This window comes from Puma concolor, chromosome C1, assembly GCF_028749965.1.
Source record: "Puma concolor isolate L17-30 chromosome C1, mPumCon1.1.hap2, whole genome shotgun sequence".
NCBI lineage: Eukaryota > Metazoa > Chordata > Mammalia > Carnivora > Felidae > Puma > Puma concolor.
In genome coordinates this window covers 184,753,946-184,776,129 of record NC_141674.1, presented here as the reverse complement: position 1 = coordinate 184,776,129, position 22,184 = coordinate 184,753,946, and the positions used below count along the sequence as shown (strand labels likewise).

Below are 22,184 nucleotides of genomic sequence, written 5' to 3'. Positions count from 1 at the left end.
ATTTTCTGAGCTTCTCTGGTGTTCAGAGACTCTTCGTACAATCTCTAGTCCTGGCTGCTCACAGGGGCTTGCCCACAGGAAATGAGACATATCGCGTGAACCACTCACTATGGTTGGTGCTCACTCCACTTTTCTGTCACCACAATAATTATAAATGACTGTGACAGCAATTAGAATTTGTTCACCAAAGATGAAGATGAAAGGCTTGTCTGGTCAGCTCTTCTGTCAGGTGTTCCCTCCCACGATACTGAGCATGTTTTGATTTTGTTCATCTAATCTTATGCATCTCTAGCCACGAGACCTGCTAGAGAGGATGTTTATCTGGCCCTTGGACATATTTTCCCTCCTCCTTTTGGATAATGCCATCTTGATTACTCTGGAATTCAGTTGAGAATGGGTTGGACACCTTAACCTCCCCACCTCCGTCCCTACCCTGCCTTGTCTCCCTCCTTCCATCAGCCAGCCAGAAAGGCATGCTGGGGAAAGAGTGAACACACTGATTAAATAACACTGGGCAACATTTGTGCATTGCTAACTATATACTAGGAACTGTGGCAAGGGCTTCATTAGCATCATTTTGTTCCATCTCACAAATCCCCAGGACGCAGGTCTAATCTTATTCCCACTTTACAGACAAAGAAGTGGAGGCTCAGAGGAGGGTCCAGTAAGTTACCTGAGGTCATATAGGTCTACAAAGCAGGGTCAGTCCTTGAACATGGTCGTTCTGCCTCCAGAACCCACTAGGTTGTACTGCCATCCTCAGAGGTTGCTAAAATCCAAGGCAGAATCAACTAAGTGTAAACAAAGCCTGGGGACCACAGAGAGAGGGACTACTACTTCTGAGAGATACTGCTTGGAAAGCATTGCTAGGAGGCCCTGGGGGAGGTTGAGGGCTGGGCCACCTGAAAAAGTAAGAAATCTTAGGGGTGGAGAAAATGAGGAAGAGGCAGGTCTATTGAGCAGAGGTCTGGGGCCAGGAAAGCCAGTGCTCTGTGGCTCCAAGGGGGCCTTTGGCAGTGATGGGGATGAGAGACATTGGGGTGGGGGCAGCTGCAGGGAGGGGAGCCATGGGAGGTGTAAGAATCCCGTTGCAGGATAACCCTCTCCTCCCATAGAAAATAGACTGTGTGTGTGCGTGCGTGCGTGTGTGTGTGTGTGTGTGTGTGTGTGTGTGTGTGTGTGTAGGAGGACAGGCTTCAACATTGCACATGCTCAGTGTGGAGGCAAAGCCCGCCCTTCTTCCACAGACAGTGCTGTGGGAAAGGGCTCTTCTGAGAGCTGCTCTTCAGCTGGGGGCAGTGCATGACCTGCCTGACCCCACAGTGTGGCCCTGGAGAACAGAGGAAAAAGGCTTCCTGTGTCAGCCCCTTCTGGGAACTCCAGGAACACGCAGCTGCACTTCCCTCCCTCCTACTTCAGCCCCGTCTTCCCCACACTCTTGACCTTGTGCTGTGAGAGAGGGTCCTGCTACCCAGGCACAGCTGGTAGTGTCTGAGGCCAGACCTCCGGGGACCTGAGGAATGTACAAAGCCCTCACTCAAGCAGGTTGGAAATAAAGTTCTTTCTCACCCTCTGAATAAAATTTCTCCAGTAACTCTGGTCCTAGCCAAATGACATGGCTGGTCTGGCTTGTGGGTCTCCCAGCACACCTCAGCCTCTGGGAAATTCATCCTTCTGGGAAATTCTTAAAAATTTAAAAGAGTTAGGTGGGGCACCTAAGTGGTTCAGTTGGTTAAGCATTGGACTTTGGCTCAGGTCATGATCTCATAGTTTGTGAGTTCAAGCCCCACATCAGGCTCTGTGCTGACAGCTCAGAGCCTGGAGCCTGCTTCAGATTTCTCTCTCTCTCTCTCTCTCTCTCTCTCTCTCTCTCTCTCTCTGCCCCTCCCCAACTCAGGCTCTGTCTCTCTCAAAAAGAAACATTAAAAAAAACTTTTTTTTTTTTAAAAATTTTTTTTCAACGTTTTTTATTTATTTTTGGGACAGAGAGAGACAGAGCATGAACGGGGGAGGGGCAGAGAGAGAGGGAGACACAGAATCGGAAACAGGCTCCAGGCTCTGAGCCATCAGCCCAGAGCCCGACGCGGGGCTCGAACTCACGGACCGCGAGATCGTGACCTGGCTGAAGTCGGACGCTTAACCGACTGCGCCACCCAGGCGCCCCCAAAAAAAACTTTTTTAAAAATAAAAAAGACACCACCTGTGACCCTGCTTCTATTTCTTGTCCTTTATATTTTTTTAATTTATTTTTGAGAGAGACAGAGACAGAGTATGAGCGGGGGAGGGGCAGAAAGAGAGGGAGACACAGAATCTGAAACAGGCTCCAGGCTCTGAGCTGTCAGCACAGAGCCCGATGCGGGGCCCGAACTCACAGACTGTGAGATCATGACCTGAGCTGAAGTTGGACGCTTGCTTAACCGACTGAGCCACCCAGGTGCCCCTATTTCTTGTCCTTTATAAAGCACGTTGGTGGAACCACTCCTCTGTAATCTCATCAACCCTCTCCTTTTATCCCCAGCACCCTTCCTCAGCACTGGGCCTGCACCAGCCTGTTAATAGTTACAAACCCACGCCTTCTACTTTCCATGACTCTGTTCCAACATCCAGATTTCCTCTGCCTGGAACTATTCCATACCAGCAGTTTGATTTTAATAGGAGCCTCTGATCATTTCATACACAGGTTTGGGCTAGCAGAGACAAGGAAATAAATGTGCCACAATTAAAAAAAAAAATTTCAGTGTTTTTTCCCTAGTTCCACAAGTCACTAGGTTTCTGGGAACTGGTATTTGTGGCCTGGCCATGGACATTAATACTTCTTGTAGGCGAGGTCTCACAAACCATATCCCTGCAGCAGGCAGCCCTCGTTAAGAGAGAGCACAGGTGAGTGAGCTCAACTGAGAAGAGATGTTAGCTGAGCCTCATAGTTGCTTGTTACAAGCTTCTTAGCAAGCCTTCCTACATACTGGGTAAGTAAGGTGCAAGACCAAGGTCCCAGTTGAGAGCAATAGAATCGATAGGAAGTCTGAAGGGCTGAAGGTTCTAGGATGGTCAAACAGCTTAAAAATTTTGTTTTTATTATTGAAGTAAGATTGGCATACATGTTATATTAGCTTCAGGTGCACAACATAGTGGTTCAACAATTCTGTACATTACACAGTGCTCACCACGGTTAAGTGTAGTTGTCATCTGTCACCATACAACATTATTAAAATATCATTGACTACTTGGGGGCTGTACTTTTCATCACAAACAGCTTTGAAACAAGGCCAAGCCTACCTGTAATGGACTGAGGGGGTTGCTATCTTCAGTCAAGGTTAGAGGTGGATGAGAACCACACACAACCATGACACCCACCCACCCAGACTCTATGGCATCCCTAACCCCTTGTAGACAACCACTCCTCTGTCTCACCACAGAAACCTTCAGGCCATCTTTATATAGACCCTGTTCTTATTGGGGGGTGTATGTTTTGATAAAGAATCTAAGATAAATCAAGACATTACTCCTTTTTATTCCTTCAAGACACATATGTTGAGCACCTACTGTATGCCAGATGTAGTGCTGGGTTGATACAGAGATGAATAAGACTATTTCTGCCCTCTGAGCCCTCAACCTGGTTAGTGGGAGGCATGGAGAAAAGAAGAGTAGACAATTGGATGTGATGGTGCTATAATAGAAACTGTAGAGTAGAGGAAGGGGAATGGGATAGAGGATCAGAGAAGGTTTCAGAGGAATGGACATTTGGGCTGACACTTGAGTGAGGTGACACTCTTCCAGGTAACTCCAAAACCCTAAATCAGTGGCTCCCTGTTTTATGACTTTATTTATTTATTTACATTTTTTTTTTTTTTTGAGAGAGAGAGCACCTGTGCACAAGCAGGGGAGGGGCAGAGGGAGAGAGAGACAGAATCATAAACAGGCCCCATGCCCAGTGTGGAGCCTGACACAGGTCCCAATCCCATGACCAATAGTGAGATCATGACCTGAGCTGAAATCAAGAGTTGGACACTTAACTGACTGAGCTACTCAGGTGTCCCCTGTTTTGTGACTTTAAAATAAAATGTCCTTAATTATACTTGAATTCAAAAAAATTAATTAAAAACATCCTTTTGTCAAATGTTCCTGCTTCTTTTCAAGAGGGAACTGTTTTCTGTTGAGGGTCTCACTCAGAGCATCACACTTTGACATTTACATCTCTCTGAAACTTGGCTTTCCATCAGGTTACCCCAGATGGTAGTCTTTGCTTTGGTGAGGAAAAGGTAGAAGAAACTCATCAGGTTCATAGAAGCAGGAAATACAGATTCTTAGATAAAATGGTGTGTAACAAGTAGGCCAAGAAGACCCATTCTTGTTTTCTCTATGCTGCCAGAAGCCAGATTGTTGAATGAGGATCTTAAGGGGGTCTTAACCCACATGAAAAAGTCTAGTTAGTTGGGAAATACAGTAATTTAAAGTTGATATGGGGGAAAAAATTTCCCTTACAGCCCAAGTTTATGAAGGCCAAGTGCATCTCAGTGACCATTTTCTCTGATGGTTGTTCTCAAGTGCTATAGGTTTATTAGAGGTTGCCTGGAGGTGGAGAGGTACATCTCCCATATCCCTTGTCTCCAAGAAGCATGTTATGTAACCTTCTTCAGGTTCTGGGACCGCTACTATCGGTCTGTAATTGAGGGGCTTGCTAAGCCTGCCATTTTGCAATCTACCTTCTCTAAGCTGACTCTTCTATATGGAATCTTTGCAGTGTGGTTAGCTTTATACCCGATTGTTTGAATTTGGTAAGGGCATAAATGAATATTTCCTTCCTTGTTGATTTGGAAGGTGACCCCCAGGTTATCTTCCTGAGGAACTTTAACAATTCTGTGGTGGATTTCTAATAAGTTAATGAGGGGAACTATCATTGATAGCATAGGTGTCGTGAGTGTCAAAACCGTCTTATTAAGTGTTAGAAAGGTTTGGCAAGGGTGTTCTAGCTTGGGGATGCCTGGTTCAAAGGTTTTCAGCTTTGGGGAAGGAAAGAAAGCACAGCATCCAAACCCTTAGGGCAGCTCCCATCTGTCCAGGTTGCAACCAGATCTGACTCTGCTGAGCTACCAAGAATAAGTGACAAAAGAGGCCTTCAGGACAGTAGGGATATTTCCTGAACAAGGATTTAGAACTGCTGAGGTGTGGGTCTTTTAGGTCATTCTGTGAGAGGAAAAGACTCCACTGTGAGTTACATGAGATAAAGGATGAATCATGCAAGGCCCAACTCTAGAGTCTGGGAAAGGCTTTGGTTACCTTTGGTTGAGGTTGGACAGGATACAATGGCCAAACCTTTGGGGGGTGACTGCTTCAGGCAGGAAAGGAGACAGGCAAAACACTGCTATTGGCCAGCTTTGAGTAGGCAGCCTCAGCCCTTCTACTGGTAAACAAATATCATGTCTTTACTTCTTTTTAAGATTTTATTTTTTAAGTAATCTCTACACCCAATGAGGGGCCCAGCTTACAACCCCAAGATCAAGAGTCACATGCTCTACTCACTGAGCCACCTAGGGGCCCCAACAAATATCATTACTTGACAGTAAAATTGTTTCTCCAGTAAAATTGTTGCTCTGAATCTCCTTCTTGTTTTCTCTAAGCCCAAGAGGAACTGAAAAAAATCAGGATAAGCTGCAAAGATGTCTGTAGTAATAATGATAATAGGATGGCTAATATTTATCTAACATCCACTTTGTACCTGTTGGAGAGATAGTCCATTTTCATTTTACAGAAAAGGAAAATGAGTCTCAGAGGTTGATTTATTTGCTCAAGGTCACACAGCTCGTAAGTGGCAGAGGAGGGGTTCAAAGTTATGTCACTCTTACTCCAGAGTATATGCTCTTTTAGCCACAAGAAGATGCCTCTAATGAAGGTGTGTGTGTGTGTGTGTGTGTGTGTGTGTGTGTGTGTGTGTGTTCCTATCCTGAAGGACACTTGACAGAAAAGGTCCCATTAGGACCAAAGGCCTCCAAAGGCCGTGAAAAGGGTGGAAACAGGTTTTTCTTTGGAAAGGAATGTTACTGATTAGTAAGGCTTTATATGGTATTGAGAGAGAACACGGAGGACTCTGGACAAGTCATTTAACTCTCCCAATCAGCCTTGATTCCTGTCTTGCAAAATGGGGACAACAATACCACTTGATTAGTTCCCTTGAGTTTTCTCAAGAATTAGATGATGCACTGTGTAGGACAGTGCTCTGGCAAGGCTATGGAGCATTAGAATCCTCCCATGTTTAGTCATAAACATAATGTTTTGTCATTTGCACAGAAACACATTTGCATATTATAACCTACTACAAGATGATTAAGGCTTTGGACAATAAATAATGTCCAGTGCATTACATTTATATGCAGTTAGTTAAAACTGACTCTTGTTATTTTTTTATAGGAAAGTCTTTTCTTATTTACAAAAGGAATTGTGTTTTCTTGTTTCTAAACTGCATTATGTACAAAGTCTTGAAAGACAGGCAAAGAAAGAAGAAAGTAAAGAACACTCATAAAATTGTTCACCCAGAGGTAATCACTGTAACCATCTTAGTACATTGAGCCGATCTGATATGTCCACAACTGCATTGGTGGTTTTTATTATTAGTATTACATACAAACTGTTTCTAAAATATCCACCTGGAGGCTGGAAAAAAAACTTGTGAAGAGCTACTAAATCTTTTCAGTTAGGAGGATTTTCTATGACTGCAGAAACAGTTTTTCTAAGATTTAGTTTTAATTCCCCTCCCCCCAACCAAATGCACACGTGAGAGACAAAAACAGACCCAAGAACTAAGTTATTGTTGTATCCAGACTGGACGCCTTTGAGCATTGTCTCCTTTTATACCACACTCTTTCTTTCTCTCTTTGGCATTTTCTACACTGTGTTATGTGTGTTTGCTCTTTGCTGACTGGTGTGATTAATCTAATATTAGTCTACTGTAGTAAAGAGCCCATCACCATAGTCAAGAGAGCAAGATCCTTTGAGGCTCCTGTGAGGGGAGGGACTTGTATCTTGAACGCAGCTGCATTCTAGAACTGAGCATGCTGGCTGGCACATAGAAGACCCTAGTAAATATTTTGTCATTTGCATTAGTGAAGGATTCTACCACTGCCATTAATAGCCATGTGACCTTGGGCCAATCAATTAAACTCTCTGGATGTCTCTAATGCTTTCCAGTTCTAATATTTTATAAATTTAGGTTTCCTCTTCTGAGATTTTGATTCTGACACTGTGTGGCCATTTACCTGATGTCAAATTTTCACGCTTGCTAGCCCCTGATAGGTGTGAAAAGCTAGCAACTGCTTTCTTTTTACTCTTTCATCAATAGAAGATAATTTTCCAATTAATTTATTTTCTTAGTTATGTGCCTTTCCTATTAGGCACCAATGTTTTCTTGAGTAAGCTGGTTAATGAAGTAATTAAAAGAGACAGTGAGCCGGGGGTGGAGCCCCAACTGAAACTAGACTTCTCACCTCATTGGTTAGTTCATTGGAACCAAGAGCAATTCCAATCTCTGAGTTTCCTTAAATACCCTTAGTAGTAAAACATTCCCACTTGTACAAGAATTAGGGTTTCTTCATAAAAACTATTTAACAAATGCATTAAAAGGTACTGCTCCTTAATATGCTTGAGATACTGCACAGAACAGCTGTGAACTTTATTAGTTTGTAGGATGCGAGGGGAGGTAGTGCTTTGAAGACCTGCTTTGGTTTTCATCAGACACTCCTGATGATGTCTTTGCAGTGGCTGGATGTATATTACTGTTTCACTGGCAACAAAGCACAAGCATCTTGGCCAGTTTTCCGTTCTGTAGCAGTTGAGGAGTAGAATCCTTTTCTATATCCTGTTTGCACTGTCAAGAAATTTTGCTGGCCAAATGATATCAGAGCAACAGAACAAATAGTTGGCACTCCATCAACTTTCCTAGGCAGAAATCAATGTAAAAGGGCTTCTGGCATTTGGGAATCTCGGGGTACTGTGGTAAGATCCCATAAGTCCCTTGGTAATCCGCTGACATGCTGTAATGTACCCACAGGTTAGGCATAGACCATCCATCTTCCCACTCGTACTTGATTTTCTGGATTTATTTTCTACATCCTTACTCAATACACACTTGTCACAGGTTTCTTTTAGGAAATGTAAGTGTTCCAAGGGATTTTGAAGAGAACTCTTTCTTGTGCCTCTGTTTAAAGCATGTAGACATAAATCCAACACCCTATTCTTTTGCAAGGGCTTCACTTTTATGTCTCTACATGAGTGGGACATAACATGAGTTGCCTCTAAAATTAATACATTATTGGTTGATCAGATTCTATTTCTTTTCTCCTATTAACTGAATTTATATTATTGCCTAGGTGTATTTTTTTAACTCATAAATATCCCCTTCTTTATGTTACACAAGCGACAGAAAGTTTTATTTGCCCACTTGTGTATTTTCACAACAGCTTAATTGAGATATAATTGGCATATGATATACCATACATGCCTAAAGTGTACAATTTGCAAAGTTTTGACATATTTATATCCATGAAACCATTACCACAATTGAGATAATGAACCTATCTATCATTCCCAAAAGCTTCCTTGTGCCCCTTGGTAATCCTTAACCCCCGCCCCTTCCAATCTCTGCTCCAGCCACCTCAGGGAACCACTGATCTGCTTTCCATTGTTGTACATTAGTTTGCATTTCCTAGAATTTTATGTAAATGAATTCATACAGTGTGTACTCTTTTTTTATGCTAGCTTCTTTCACTCAACATAATTATTTTGATTCGTCCATGTTGTGACACACAGCAATAGTTCATTCCTTTTAATTACTGAATAGTGTTCCATTGTGTGGAAATAACACCATTCATCTGCTGATGGAGATTTTGGATTGTTTCCAGTTTTTGGCTATTACACATAAAACTTGTGAACGTTTATGTGCAAATCCTTGTATGGACATATACTTTCATTTCTCTAGGGCAAATTCCTAGGATTCTGGATCGTAAAGCACATGTGTGTTTGACTTTTTAAAAAATTGTCAAACTGTTTTCTCAAGTGGTTGTACCATTTTATGTTCCTACCAGCATGTGTGCATGTTCCGGTTTCTCCACATCCTCAACACCTGATATCACCAGTCCTTTTAATGTTAGCTAATTTAATGAGTATATAATTTTGATTTACATTTCCCTAATGGTTAATGATATTGAGCTTCATTTTATATGCTTATTTGCTATCTGTATACTTTCTTTGGTGAAATATCTGTTCAGATATTTTCTCTAGTTTTTAAATGGATTGTTTGCTTTCATGTTAGTGAATTTTGAGTTTTTGTATAGTCTAGATAGAAATCTTCTATTCAATAGATATGCTTTAAAAATATTTTCTTCCAGTCTGTGGCTCATCTTTGCATTCACCTAACGGTGTATTTCTTTTTTTTTTTTTTTTTTTTTTAATTTTTTTTTTTTCAACGTTTATTTATTTTTGGGACAGAGAGAGACAGAGCATGAACGGGGGAGGAGCAGAGAGAGAGGGAGACACAGAATCGGAAACAGGCTCCAGGCTCTGAGCCATCAGCCCAGAGCCTGACGCGGGGCTCGAACTCACGGACCGCGAGATCGTGACCTGGCTGAAGTCGGACGCTTAACCGACTGCGCCACCCAGGCGCCCCCTAACGGTGTATTTCAAAGAGCAGACGTTACTAATGTTGATGGAATACAGTTTATCAGTTTGTTCTTTTCTGGGTTATGCTTTGGAGTTACATCTAAGAAATTTGTGTCCAACCCAAGGTCGCAAGGGATTTCTCTTGTGTTTCCTTCAGATATTTTATAGTTTTACATTTTACATTTAGTTCTGTGATCTTGATTTAATTTTTGTCTAGGGTGCAAGGTACAGATCAAAGTTCATTTTATTTGCATATGAATATCTAATTGTGTCAATGCTGTTTGTTGACAATGCTATCCTTTCACCAGTGAATTGCCATTTTCCCTTTTTTGAAAATCCAGTAAGTTGTGCATATATGTGTCTTTGCACCAGTACCCAATTGTCTTGAGTACTGTAGCTTTATGATAAGCATTAAAAGTCAGGTAATGTTAATTCTCCAACTCTATTCTACTTGCCTGCTTGCACTTTTTACTTATGAGAATTTTGTCCTCAGGTCTAGAGTACTAGGTCAAGAGTGTTAATTGTAATGAAAAATAACTTGCATTTTGTTTACCCAGGCTTGTTAACTATTCAGAGTCAGCAAGAGCATGAACAATGGAATCGGATCTGGTTCGGAGTCCTGGTTCTGCCATGACTGGCTGTGTGACTCTGGCCACATTACTCATCATCTCAAAATCTCATGCTTTTCTACTGCAAAATGTACCTTACCACAGTGTTTCAAGGATCAAATTAGGAAATATATAATCTCTGATACAATTTTTATTTAGTACGCATCTTAGTTTAAAAAATTAGCGTAATGTAAAAATATCCAATATTTAATTACCTAAGGCAGATACAATCAGAACACTTTTGGCATTCTTATTTCCCTTATTTTACCTTCATTTCAAGTGATTTTTGAATGATTCTTGTTTCATTTTAAGAATTGGGTATCATTTTGAGGTTTGGACTTGTCATTTGAACATGTTTAGATGTCACAAAATATACTGGTGTTTCTCATACACTCATTTAAATTCAAATGGATGGGTTAAAATACCAACAGAATGATGACTGAATAAAGTTGTTTGATGCTGGAGGTATGTAGGGGCAGAGATTTGCTGTCACATTTGAGATGTAGAAAATTCCAGCTGAGGAAAATCCAGCTCCATAGGATAGATGAATACTATCAATCTGAATTTTTCTCCTATGATAACTTGGGGTAGACATCAATTCATCTCTGCTGTGTCTAGCTGAAGGCATAACTTGAGTTTCCATTGAAAGTTGAACTACATAAAAACTCTACATATCATAAGAAGAAGACTGACAACTGAACTTAGAAGTGAGTAAAGGATATGTACAGGCAATATGCAGTTGAAGAAGCCAAAACTTAAAAAGAAAACAACATATGAAAAAATCTTAATTTCACTTGTACGTAGTGAAATGTAAATCAAAGCAACAATGAAATATCGTGTCAGGCACATCATATTGGCAAAAAGTAATATGGTCAGTAGCATCAAATATTGGCAAGGATGTTGGAGAAAGGAGCAAATTTATGGCTAGAGAGTATAAATTGTACTTCAAGTTATTTTCAAAACCATTGCAAGTCACAATACTCCTGGCACTTTACCCCTAAAGCTATTTTTTAAAACAGAGTTCTGAGGCAGATAGAGAAAAATGTCAACATGTTTGATTTTGCTGGTGGCAACATACAAATCTGTTATTTTCTGTACCTCTCGTATTTGTGAGATGTTAAAACTTGAAAGTAAACATGAAAATTTTAAAAAGAAACATGACGTTTGTTTCTCTGCTTTAATTCTTTACAAATTTCTTTTAATTCCTCACCTTAAGACCCATCTTTCCCATTTTGCGTCTTGTTTGATGTCAACCTATAACATAACATGTCTTGAGCTGTTTTCTTCACATGATTTGAAGTATCTCCAAGGTAACTGTTTTGTGTTCAGAGTTTTTTTTAGACATCTCCTTCCTTCTAGCGATCTCTGTTCAATATCATATTAAACTTATTGGGCCTAAGTTGTCCGTTATTTCCTTGCTTCTTTGCTCTTCATGGGAGTTTGGATTGACAATTGAAACTTAACTGCTGTGTTTCATGACAGCAAGGCTTTGCAGGGCTTCTTTTCTTAATACTGCTCCATCCGCCTGTCTTGGTACGTAAGATATTTATATGTAGGGAGGGATATTTTTTTTAGTGTATGATAGATACTTATAATGAAGATTAGATCATGCACTTCTAGCTGAGAATTTCTAAAGCATATAATAAACAATTCTTAATCTTCAGAGCAGAGGCTTGGGGTACCCCCTCAGTCTGCCTGCCTACACCGTATTTTTGGCTGCCACAATGGCTTCTCTGCCCATGTCAAACTCACTTTATGTGTATATACTTCAAGTTCCCTATTTTCTTTCATCTGCCTCTTTGGTAAACAGACGACAGAAACTTCCTCTGCCTGATCTCTCTATGACATACTGCAAATTTAGCTCAGACGCGAGCTGGCTGTGTGTGTCTCTGGCTATTCATAGAAAGGAAGGGTTTACCTTCCTTCCTTCTGGAGAAACCGTCTTTTCATGGCTACAAATCTGTTTTCAAAAGGCTATTTGGAATCGGAGCTACTGGTTAATGGGAAAAGGTTTTTTTTTTTGTGATACTTGAACAATCTTTTAAAAAATACACTGATGTGGGGCACCTGGGTGGCTCAGTCAGTTAAGTGTCCAACTTTGGCTCAGGTTGCAAGCTCACTGTTCGTGAGTTTGAGCTCACATCGGGCTCTGTGCTGTCAGTGTGGATAAGTCACCGATGAGTCATTTCCAATGTGTGTTGAATTTACTGTGGTTGCTTTTGCATTATTTTCTCCTTTTGTATGATTAGTGTTGGAAAGACCACAATGACCATCCATCAACTCTTGGTCATTGTGGAACATCCACTTGAGGACCAGGTGTCAGTGAATGCAAATGAAGCAGAACACTTAGCTCAGCCACTATATCTGAACGTTCCTCTCTGGTCCTGACCTGGTCCTCGATTCTAACTTTGATCCAGAAAAGATCCCTAAGTCAGCCCTGTAAGATATAGGCTGGGCTCTGTGGCTAAAGTGAAAGTCTCTCCCTGGGTTTCTGAAGTTCCTAGGTAAACTGGAGCCAGTACGGTTTCTAGAGAGCCCTGGGCAAAATGTGCTTATTTCCCAATTCAGAAGTGATTTTTCTCTTGTCAGTTTAGATTTGCTGCCCAGGGCAGTTCAGAATGGGGTGGGTTTCAGGGCAGTATTCACTAAGACATTAGTCTCATCACTTATGGTAATTTTCACAAATCATTGAACATCACAAGTGTCACTAATTGCCACTTGCTTCTTATTTTTATTCTAATGTCCTAGATACGGAAACTGGTAACTGGGTTGTAAGTTTCTTTAGGGCAAGGCCTGGATGTTTTTCATTTGCATTCTTAACATCCACCACAATATCTGGGGTATAATAACTTCTCAACTAAAGGTCTATGTCTAGAAAATATGGCTGAAAAATGATTGTAAAACATACCCCAAAGTCACTGTCCTTATTTTTTCTTCTCCTTTCCTTCTTGTTTACCCTTCTTGTTTTCATCTGTCTTAGTCCAGAGCTTTAGATGATTGGCAGCATCATGTGTTTATACTACTTCCTGAAACTCTTCCTGCACACTTCTCCCCCAAATTTTGTTCATTAAAAAAAAATAATGTTTTTTTTTCTTCTTGGGCCTTGCCTTTTACATCTTAAATTATTTTAAACACTACTCATATGTTTATCTGATTCTTCTGTTATCTCAAGTTCTCGCTGGTTGTTGTGCCTGCTGATTCTTGGTTATATTTAATTGTTTCCACATGGGTCTTGTGGCTTAGGCTTGTGAGCTCATCTTCGGGGGTGGCTCAACTGTGGGTGTCTGTTGTTGCTTTTATTGAGGACACATCCCTCCAGAGAGGTCTTGTTTCTTCTTGTCACCCTAAGGATGTCCTAAACCTAGAACCAATTTTATGCCTGTTTTTCAGCTTGAAATTTCCTGGAATACGCAAGTATTGTGAATTCAAAACTCCAAACCACATCAGGGTAAATTGTGGGAATGCTCAGAGGAGATACTTTTATTCCCCCACCAAGAGTCTAGGCCAAGGCATTGCTCTTCCATTTACCTGTGAGCATGTTTGGCCTTTTTTCAACATCAACTTATTTCAAGAATCTTTCTTCAAGACCACTGCAAGGGTTTCTCTCTCTGTGAGGGTCAGTTCTAATTCTTCACCTCATCTCCTATCCCCGAGTGTTGGGCAAGTCATACAGAATGCTCAGAGTCCCTAGCTTTTCAATCTAAAACATCATAGCTTTCAAATGACGATAATAAGGCTTAACAACATGATTCTGAAAGGCATGTCTCCCCGATAGGGATGTTATGAGATTCAAGTAGTAGAATAGATTAAAAGGCATTTTGAAAAAAAAAAAAAATTAAAGCACTCTGTAATTAGGTTTTGTTTTTAGATACTCTAGGAGTATCATTGGCCTAGAACATGTTTTTCTAGTATTATTGCTAGTCTAATGTTTTCCCCAGACCCTTTTCCTTCCTTCTCCTACCATCACATCTTCTTGTCCAATTGTCTAGCTTGTGGCAAAGTAGAGCAGCCTTATACTTAGGCAGAGGATGAACTGCAGCCTCTGAGCTGATTTTACCTGATTGAGTTTGGTGAGTACTGTGGCTCTCTCTTTTTTTTTTTTTTTTTCAACGTTTATTTATTTTTGGGACAGAGAGTGACAGAGCATGAACAGGGGAGGGGCAGAGAGAGAGAGGGAGACACAGAATCGGAAACAGGCTCCAGGTTCCGAGCCATCAGCCCAGAGCCCGACGCGGGGCTCGAACTCACGGACCGCGAGATCGTGACCTGGCTGAAGTCGGACGCTTAACCGACTGCGCCACCCAGGCGCCCCTGTGGCTCTCTTATTTACCTCTCAGCTCAGGACCCTGTATATCATTCAGGTTCCCGCCAGAGAGCTGGTGTTGGTGACCCTTGGTCAATAGTGGACATGATTTGTTATTTTAGTTAAGATCTTAATAGCACATGAAATTGTTTATCTAGTTCTGATGCTTTAGAGAACCAAAGACCTGCTGCCGGAATACAGGTCTTCTCTGCAGTTACCTGTCTGTGGCATGTCACTGAAGGAGAGTATCAATCGGTATAGTTGTTCTGGAAGCTACAGGAAACCTTTAAATACATTTCAACAGGAACACTGGTATTTGCAACCCAGCATTTTTACAATATGATCTCATGTAACACATCTATTTTATATTCTAAAAACTTCAGTTTGAACAAGCCATGTCATAAAAGGGGCCACAGAATCAGCAAAGCCAGTCTTATAATGACAGGCCAAACAGTTTTAGATATTGGGGTTTTCTTGATTTTTTATTTGAGGCCAAGCTCTCACACAGAGCATTGACTTTGCTTCAGGTCAAATGAAGTCATACTTTAGACCGGGTTAGTCCTTGTTTAAGTCACTTAGGTAAGGTTTAATTTGTTGAACCAAACCCTGGAACCCGTTCAGTTCACAGAAGAACATATAATTATGTAACTTTTGTCACAAGACTCAAGAAAAATGTTTTATAGTCACAGCAGGGATTCAAAGAGGTGAGGCTAAGATGGAAAATGCTTGTAGAGATAACAGTAGAAGAAAAAGAAATGGAAAGCATTTGTGAAAGTCTAGTCTCAGTTCTTAGTGTAGCTCTTTGCACAAATTAATACACTTGAGATATTTTTCAGGTTTCAAATACTGAATCTCTATTTTCATGGAAAGGATGGTATAACTAAGAGGGTTAACCATGGTTATATAGCTTTCTGAATTTTCTACAGCATACCCTTACTTTATATGGAATAGTTACATGACTGTCCTATTTCCACTTATCAGTAATAATTGCCTGCAACATACATAGGAAACATAAATTCCCAGCTAATTCAGACCCCTCTTTTTACCCACTTAAGAGTTAGTCCAACCCTTTATAAAACCTATTTCCCAAACCTCCTAACATATAGACTGGTTTGAACATCAGTTTTTGTCATGTCCCCTGCCTGCCATCTGTTTTAGATATTAGTGAGTCACAAAATGCCTAAAAGCAGTAGTCTGAAAGAGACTGAGAAGGAGCAGAGGGTCTGAATTGTCAGAAAACAGAATCGTGTCCTTGGGCAAATCCAAGGGTGGTTGGGTAGGTTGTATCATCAAGTGATAATAGGAACAATGATTAAAACCAACAGCAACTTCACAAATCTTGAAACTAAAATGCATGCTGGTTTTAGGGGAAACCTCCAATACACAGCATACAAACTTTGATTACTGTCGTGGAGCAATCAATGGAAGTTTGTAGAAGACGCAACGCACGTAGACTGGTTCAATTTGGCCAATTTACGCTGAGCGTCTAGTTGGCCGCTACTGTGGGGATAAAGGGAGCAAGTTCTTTACCTTGTGGAATTCTTGGTCTTGGAGGGGAGATATCACACAACCATCTATGCTCATGACGAAGATAGCTTTGCCTGGAACTCATGGCATGCACAGGCCAAGCTTCATGCCTGCCTAGGGCTCTATTTACTTACATTGTCTTGAATTCTCTCATCACATCCTCCAGTTTACAGATGGAGAAGCAATATTTTTTTCCGCTGCATTTTATCATCTTAACAACACAATATGTTAAATGCTTTGCCATGGACTTAGAATGGAGTCTGACAGGCAAAAGTCCAGCCTTGGCTCTGCTATATACCTGTGGGGTCTGGAGGAAATTTCTTAATTTATTTGAGCCACAGTTTTCTCATCTGTAAAACAGAGATAATGGTATTTACCTCAGCTCTCGGCTTCAATGTCAATATTTTCAGAAAGGCCTTATTCCATCATTCTGAGGAATCTTGTTCCCATCACGCCAGTCACGGGATCCCATTACCCTGTTTTAGTTTTGTTACAGCCTTTATCACCATCTGAAGTGTTGTCTTGTAACTGGTTTCCAGGACTATTGGCAGCCTCCCCATTTGAATGTAAATTTCACAAGGACAGGGACTGAACCCAAAATCTGGTTCCTGGCACACAGTAGGCACTCATTATGTGTTACATGAATGGGCAGCGAACCAGGCAGCAGTTAATAGAGATGGAAAGGAGAAAGTGACTGTACTTATATTTAATGTCCTTGAGAACAATTCTATGTTCGCTTTGAAAGAAATCATTGTATGCTTTGAACACTGCTATTACAGTAGGTAGAAGGGTTTGAGTTTTTTCTCTTTTGCCATAACGAAGGTCTGAAAATAAATTGAATGTCATCATCCATTGCACGATAGTCCATCCCTGACCTGAGCTGGGCTCCAATAAAAGGAGCAGGGACACAAATGCAACACACAGACCCAGAACGGGATCTTTTGTACGTGTGACTGTGGGAGACGCTGAGAGAAATGTGGAACCAGAGCTCACCTGAGTAGGTTTTGGCCTTCATTCTCCCCACAAACATTAACCTCAGAGTAAGTGACATGTCTGACTGTGTCTACAAAAGGCACCTCCGGCCTCCACTGACTTGTTTATCTTTGCCGCTGTTTCAGGATTCTGAGAAGAGAACCCCGCTTCATGTGGCTGCGTTTCTGGGAGATGCAGAGATCATTGAACTCCTGATTCTGTCAGGTAAATACCAGATCTACTTAAAAGTCAATTGCAGATAAAAATTTAAATGACCAACTCACTAGATTGACTATGACAATGAACCCAAACGAAATTTCTTTATTGTGCTCATGGAAGTTTATTTGATCAGTGATTTTATCAGTAGACAAAAACAAAAAAAGAAAACAAAACAAAACAAAAAAAACAACAATGCAAGAAGTTATTCTTATATGAAAAATGGCATAGCCATTAAAATATTTTATTACTTTGAAAGTCTGATTTGACTAATCAGGCCCAGTATTATAGATGAATTCAGTAGATTTGGATATCTTTTCATTTTTTTGTCATTAAAAAAATGAACAAACAAAACTGACTCCTTAAAGCCTGCATGAAAAACACAAATGTATCTGTGTATTTACGTACATTTAAATTGTGTGGCAAGATAATACTATGTTTTGTTTATGGATACATGACTGTGACTATGTAATAAAAAATGGAAGGAAAGGAAATATACCAATTTCCAGATGGTGGTTACCTCTGAAGAGGCTGGTTGAGTGAGAGATATTTTCAGGGAAGGGTAAAGAAGAGACTACAACTCTGTAAAATATTTTGTTTAAAAAAAATTGGAAGCAAACATGGCAAACGTGGTTTGGGGGCTATTATTCTCTTTATATTTTATATTTTATGAATTTTAAAGATCTCATTGGATCTAGAAATACCAATGCTTTCATTTTTGGAAACCTGTATGCTTGGTACATCTCACCAAACTGGTTTCCAAAACCAATATGTGCTTTCTCCCTTGAGTATTTGCTAGACAAATCCCTAGAATGAATCTGAGCACATGCACGTGTCTCGGTGTGGATTGCAGATCGGCTGGCTTTTTCCCCTCCTCCTTTTTGTTTGGGAAGATTAAAATCTGGAAGAAATACCTCTGCCCGCAGACTATGCAAAAGGCCTATATTAAGATTTTGCCTTTGTTTGCAATAGTAAAGGGGAACTGTAGAAATCCAAAGTACGCTATGCAAAGGTAGGAGCTAATGCATGTATTCAAACAGACGTGGGGAACACCGTAGAAGAAACTAACAAGAATTGTGCTGTGATACACCAGGAAGGTTCACATTGCCCTTACTTTTGTTGTGTTCGTGTTCTTGAGGTGGATTTTCCCAGCAAGCAAGTATTGAGTGCCTTATGACGTGTGTGTGCTCTGTGCTCCTGACAATTGCACGGAGCTTAGGTTAGATTCTGTGTGACATTCCTTGTGCTTTAAAGAACAGGCCTAACTGCTAATATATTGAGATTTATTTTTGCAAGTCATTTCTTATTTTATGTTTAATGTACATTGTTTCCTCCTTTTTTTCACTTTCCATTTGATAGACTGATTTTTTTTTTCTGCTGGATTAAAGGTTATATTTACTGAAAAAAAAAAATAAAAAATAAAGAACAGGCCTTCCTTCTGACAGTTTTAAAGATGTTCCAGGGCTGTGTTCCAAACAAACATGTATTGTTTGGTGTGACACAGACTATGGCTGAGAGCCAGTACATACCTGGCTGGTTGCCCTATAGCTGTAGAAACTTGGGCCATGGAAAATTGTAGGCAAAACCAGTGGGGGTGTAAAATAAGAATTTTGTGGCACGACAGCTACGGGGTCCCAACCAACCAAGTGTTGTATTAAGAGACATCTCAGCGTCTCAGAGGAATGTTTAGTTCATGAAGGTGCAAATTCAAAACTTTGTCTTAGACCCCCAACTTTGGTTTTTTTGTTTGTTTGTTTTTCCACATCCGAAGGAAGATTTTAATTCTGCAGCATGAAGTTGACCCCTCTATGTTCCTCAGGCATCTGTGGGCTGGTGACTGTTTGAGAAACTTGGTTTCGTATCACCTTCACGTGGGATGGAGTCCATCAACCTCACTTACATGGGGCTCATCTACTAGAGCCTGGAGAAATTTTTCCATAGATCCTGATCTGCACACCTGTTTAGTCTCTGGTATAATTTTGGATGGCAAATGCAATGGAATTTTTCCTCCTCCTCATATCCAATTAGGAAGACGTAGGGTACAGGAGAGCATTGGGAAAGTTCTTTCGAAATTTTACTCAACTGTGGAAGCTTAGACAAACTCTTGGAATTCACATGGCTTTAATTTCCTTGAAAGGTCCTTTATTCAATTTGTATATTAAATTCCTAAAGAAATATCCTTGTAAGAGCACGATGATTTCATTTCTGAGCTTACATCTGGCAGCTGACCCTTTAGGGAATCCAACCAAACTGCTTTCCAGTTTAATAATGGATGAGGTGCTAATGATTCCCATGTTGGACAAATGATTTGGCCTTGCCAGAATAGCCCATTACAGCTGTGTACTCCATTGTTGTATTAACTTACAGAGCATAGTGTAACCCAAGCCCACTAAATTCCCACTGACATTATCTCCTATTAGCCAGGCGGATGGAACCCTGAATGCCTCTGAGTAGAAAGGGAGGAATTCAGGCCTTGAAACTTTCCTCTTCTTATAACTGCCAGTTCAGATTCTGGCTCTATTCTCCCCACCCCGTCCCCAGTCTGGCCTCTGGCTTCTGTTTGGGAACTAGCCGAGTCAGGATTTAAGGCAAAGAGAAGGTGAAGAGCATGCTAAATCATTTGCTGGAGATGCATGAATGAGATCAGCGTGAACCAATCAGTGGATCCGTGGCTAAGAGTTAAGAGATTGGGGTTGAGCTAGAGGAAGCAGAGCACACAGGAAACCGAGCACTGTCACAATACCCTGTAGAGAAACTGGGATGCTCGAGGTTCAGGTCCTGGGCTGAAGGAAGAAACCTGGAGGTACCCACCTGCTAACGTGGGAGTGTTTGTGAGGTGCAACTGCTAACTAAAAATGATATATTTATTAGACATAGGCCACCAAACAAGTGTATTCTTGTAAAATCATTTCCTGTGATTTGTCAAAATGTGATTACCACGGTCAATGCAAATTGCCACCAGTGCCAGGGGCAGGTCATTCTTTTGATTCTTTTATGCATAACAAATATTCATTATTCATCCTTTGAGGTTGGATTTGATTGGTGTTTGTTTGTTTGTTTGTTCTGGTGAGAGAGGGGTGATTAAACCAGGCACCCTCAGTGTGGTGTGATTACAAAGTAATGAGCCATTTTCTGGTGGGTGTGTAAACTGGTTCTAAAGGCAGGTCCAAAGGGAGTCTGAAAAATGTTTTAAGCAATTGTCACATACACTGAATTATCATACACTCTTCCAAGGTTATTGCTTTGAAGGACAGTGCTCCTGGGCTGTGATAACATTTGGTCTGTTTGCTTAAAAGCAAAATCAATAGCAAGCTGATCTCATTACATTGAAGTCATATTTCATATGATCTTTTGTATGTATTTATTTCTACAATTAAAAGTCAAACTTTGGATAAACCAGACTTAAGAATCAATTATCCTTTCTGGGCCTGTAAGGTTTTTCAGTCACTTAGTCTACCTTTTTCCTTTGTTTTACTTCTTCCTAGATGACAAGGCTGAGAGAACAGGAATATTGCCTCTGGGAAAGATACTTAGTTTCCTTTACTCTTGATCTCCATAAAAAAAAAAAAAATCAAGCAGTAATAGGGATAAGATGAAAACATACTTAATTTATAATTAGAGTTTATGCCTGACAACTTTTAGTTGGGTCTTTGTTTCTGAAGAATCAGTATAGCCTAGCACCTTTTTTTTTTTTTTTTTTTTTTTTTATATTTAAGGTTGAAAATGTCCTTGGGTAAAAAGCATTTGCCTTTAAATCATTAGACATGCAGACTCTGTGTCCTTCAGTGCACAATGGCGCCTGACAGGCAGGTAAATAACATGAAGCTTCCTTTAGAAAAATCAGTTATAAATATTCAACTCAAAACCATCTGACGTCTCCCTCTGACATGTAAACAAGACTCTTGGACGTGTTCAGCGGAAGAGGATGAGGAAACCAGTGGCAGGGGATGACACTGATGAAATACTGCTTGGTCCCCATTCAGATAACTCTGCTTTTGTCATAATAATTTTGTTGTTCAGGGAGAGGAGATTTTCCTGGCAGCTGCCCGTTTAACCTTCTGGAGGAGGAGAAGTGGAGGGATAGAAACTGAAGGAAGCTACTTGCTAGATTTCTAATTATTTTTCAATTCCTCAAGTGACGCTAAAGCTGCAAGGAAACAATGCTGGCATTGGTTGGTTGTTACACGCCGGGTGTGGGTTGTTTTCTGATATCAGCAAGCTCGGGGTCATCTTTCTCCTTGAAAGAATGTTAATATTAAAAGCCACATTGAGCACTACATAAAACTGAAAGTTTGCAGACTATATAAATAATAATACTAATAACAATATAATGTAAATGTATAATATAAATAACAAGAAAAAACAGTCATAGAAAAATAGAGGAAACAGGCAAAAAATATGAACACGCAGTTCTCAGAGAATAAATTGCAAATGTCCAGTAAACAAACCTATTAGAAGATGCCCAACCTCACTATTAAACAGGAGCAGAAAAATGTGATACTGCTTCCTTCCAATCAGATTTGCAATATTTTATTGGCTGATAATATCAAGTATTGATGAGGATGTGGGGAACTAGGCAATCTCACACGTTAGCACTCTTTGGAGGATTGAGACTAAGGATTAAAACCGAAAGTGTGTGTGACCCATGACACAGAAAGTCCATTTCTAATTATCTATCCTAGACAAATACTTGCACGTTTGTAGGAGGAATCATTTTATGGGTGTTCACAGCAGCATTTTTTGAATAATGAAATACTGGAAACAATTGAAATACCCATCAATGGACAGAATGTCTAAAAAATGTACTGTGTTTATATGTTGCAATACATGTGGTAATTAAAAAGAATGGCATCATAAGTATCAACAGAGATAGCTATGAAAAATATATCGTGTGAAACAATGCAGAATGT

At 40.4% G+C, this 22,184-nt stretch overlaps 1 protein-coding gene across 10 annotated transcripts in view; it reads left to right on the top strand.

Moving 5' to 3' along the window:
* The window catches only part of ANKRD44 (ankyrin repeat domain 44), a 329,152-nt gene that overhangs the window by 145,127 nt on the left and 161,841 nt on the right, over window positions 1-22,184 (top strand). For all 10 annotated transcript variants that reach the window (XM_086719206.1, XM_086719211.1, XM_086719205.1 and 7 more), the window contains exon 3: window positions 17,205-17,283. In XM_086719206.1, coding sequence (XP_086575332.1) covers window positions 17,205-17,283 — 79 coding nt within the window. The remainder of the gene's footprint in view (window positions 1-17,204; window positions 17,284-22,184) is intronic.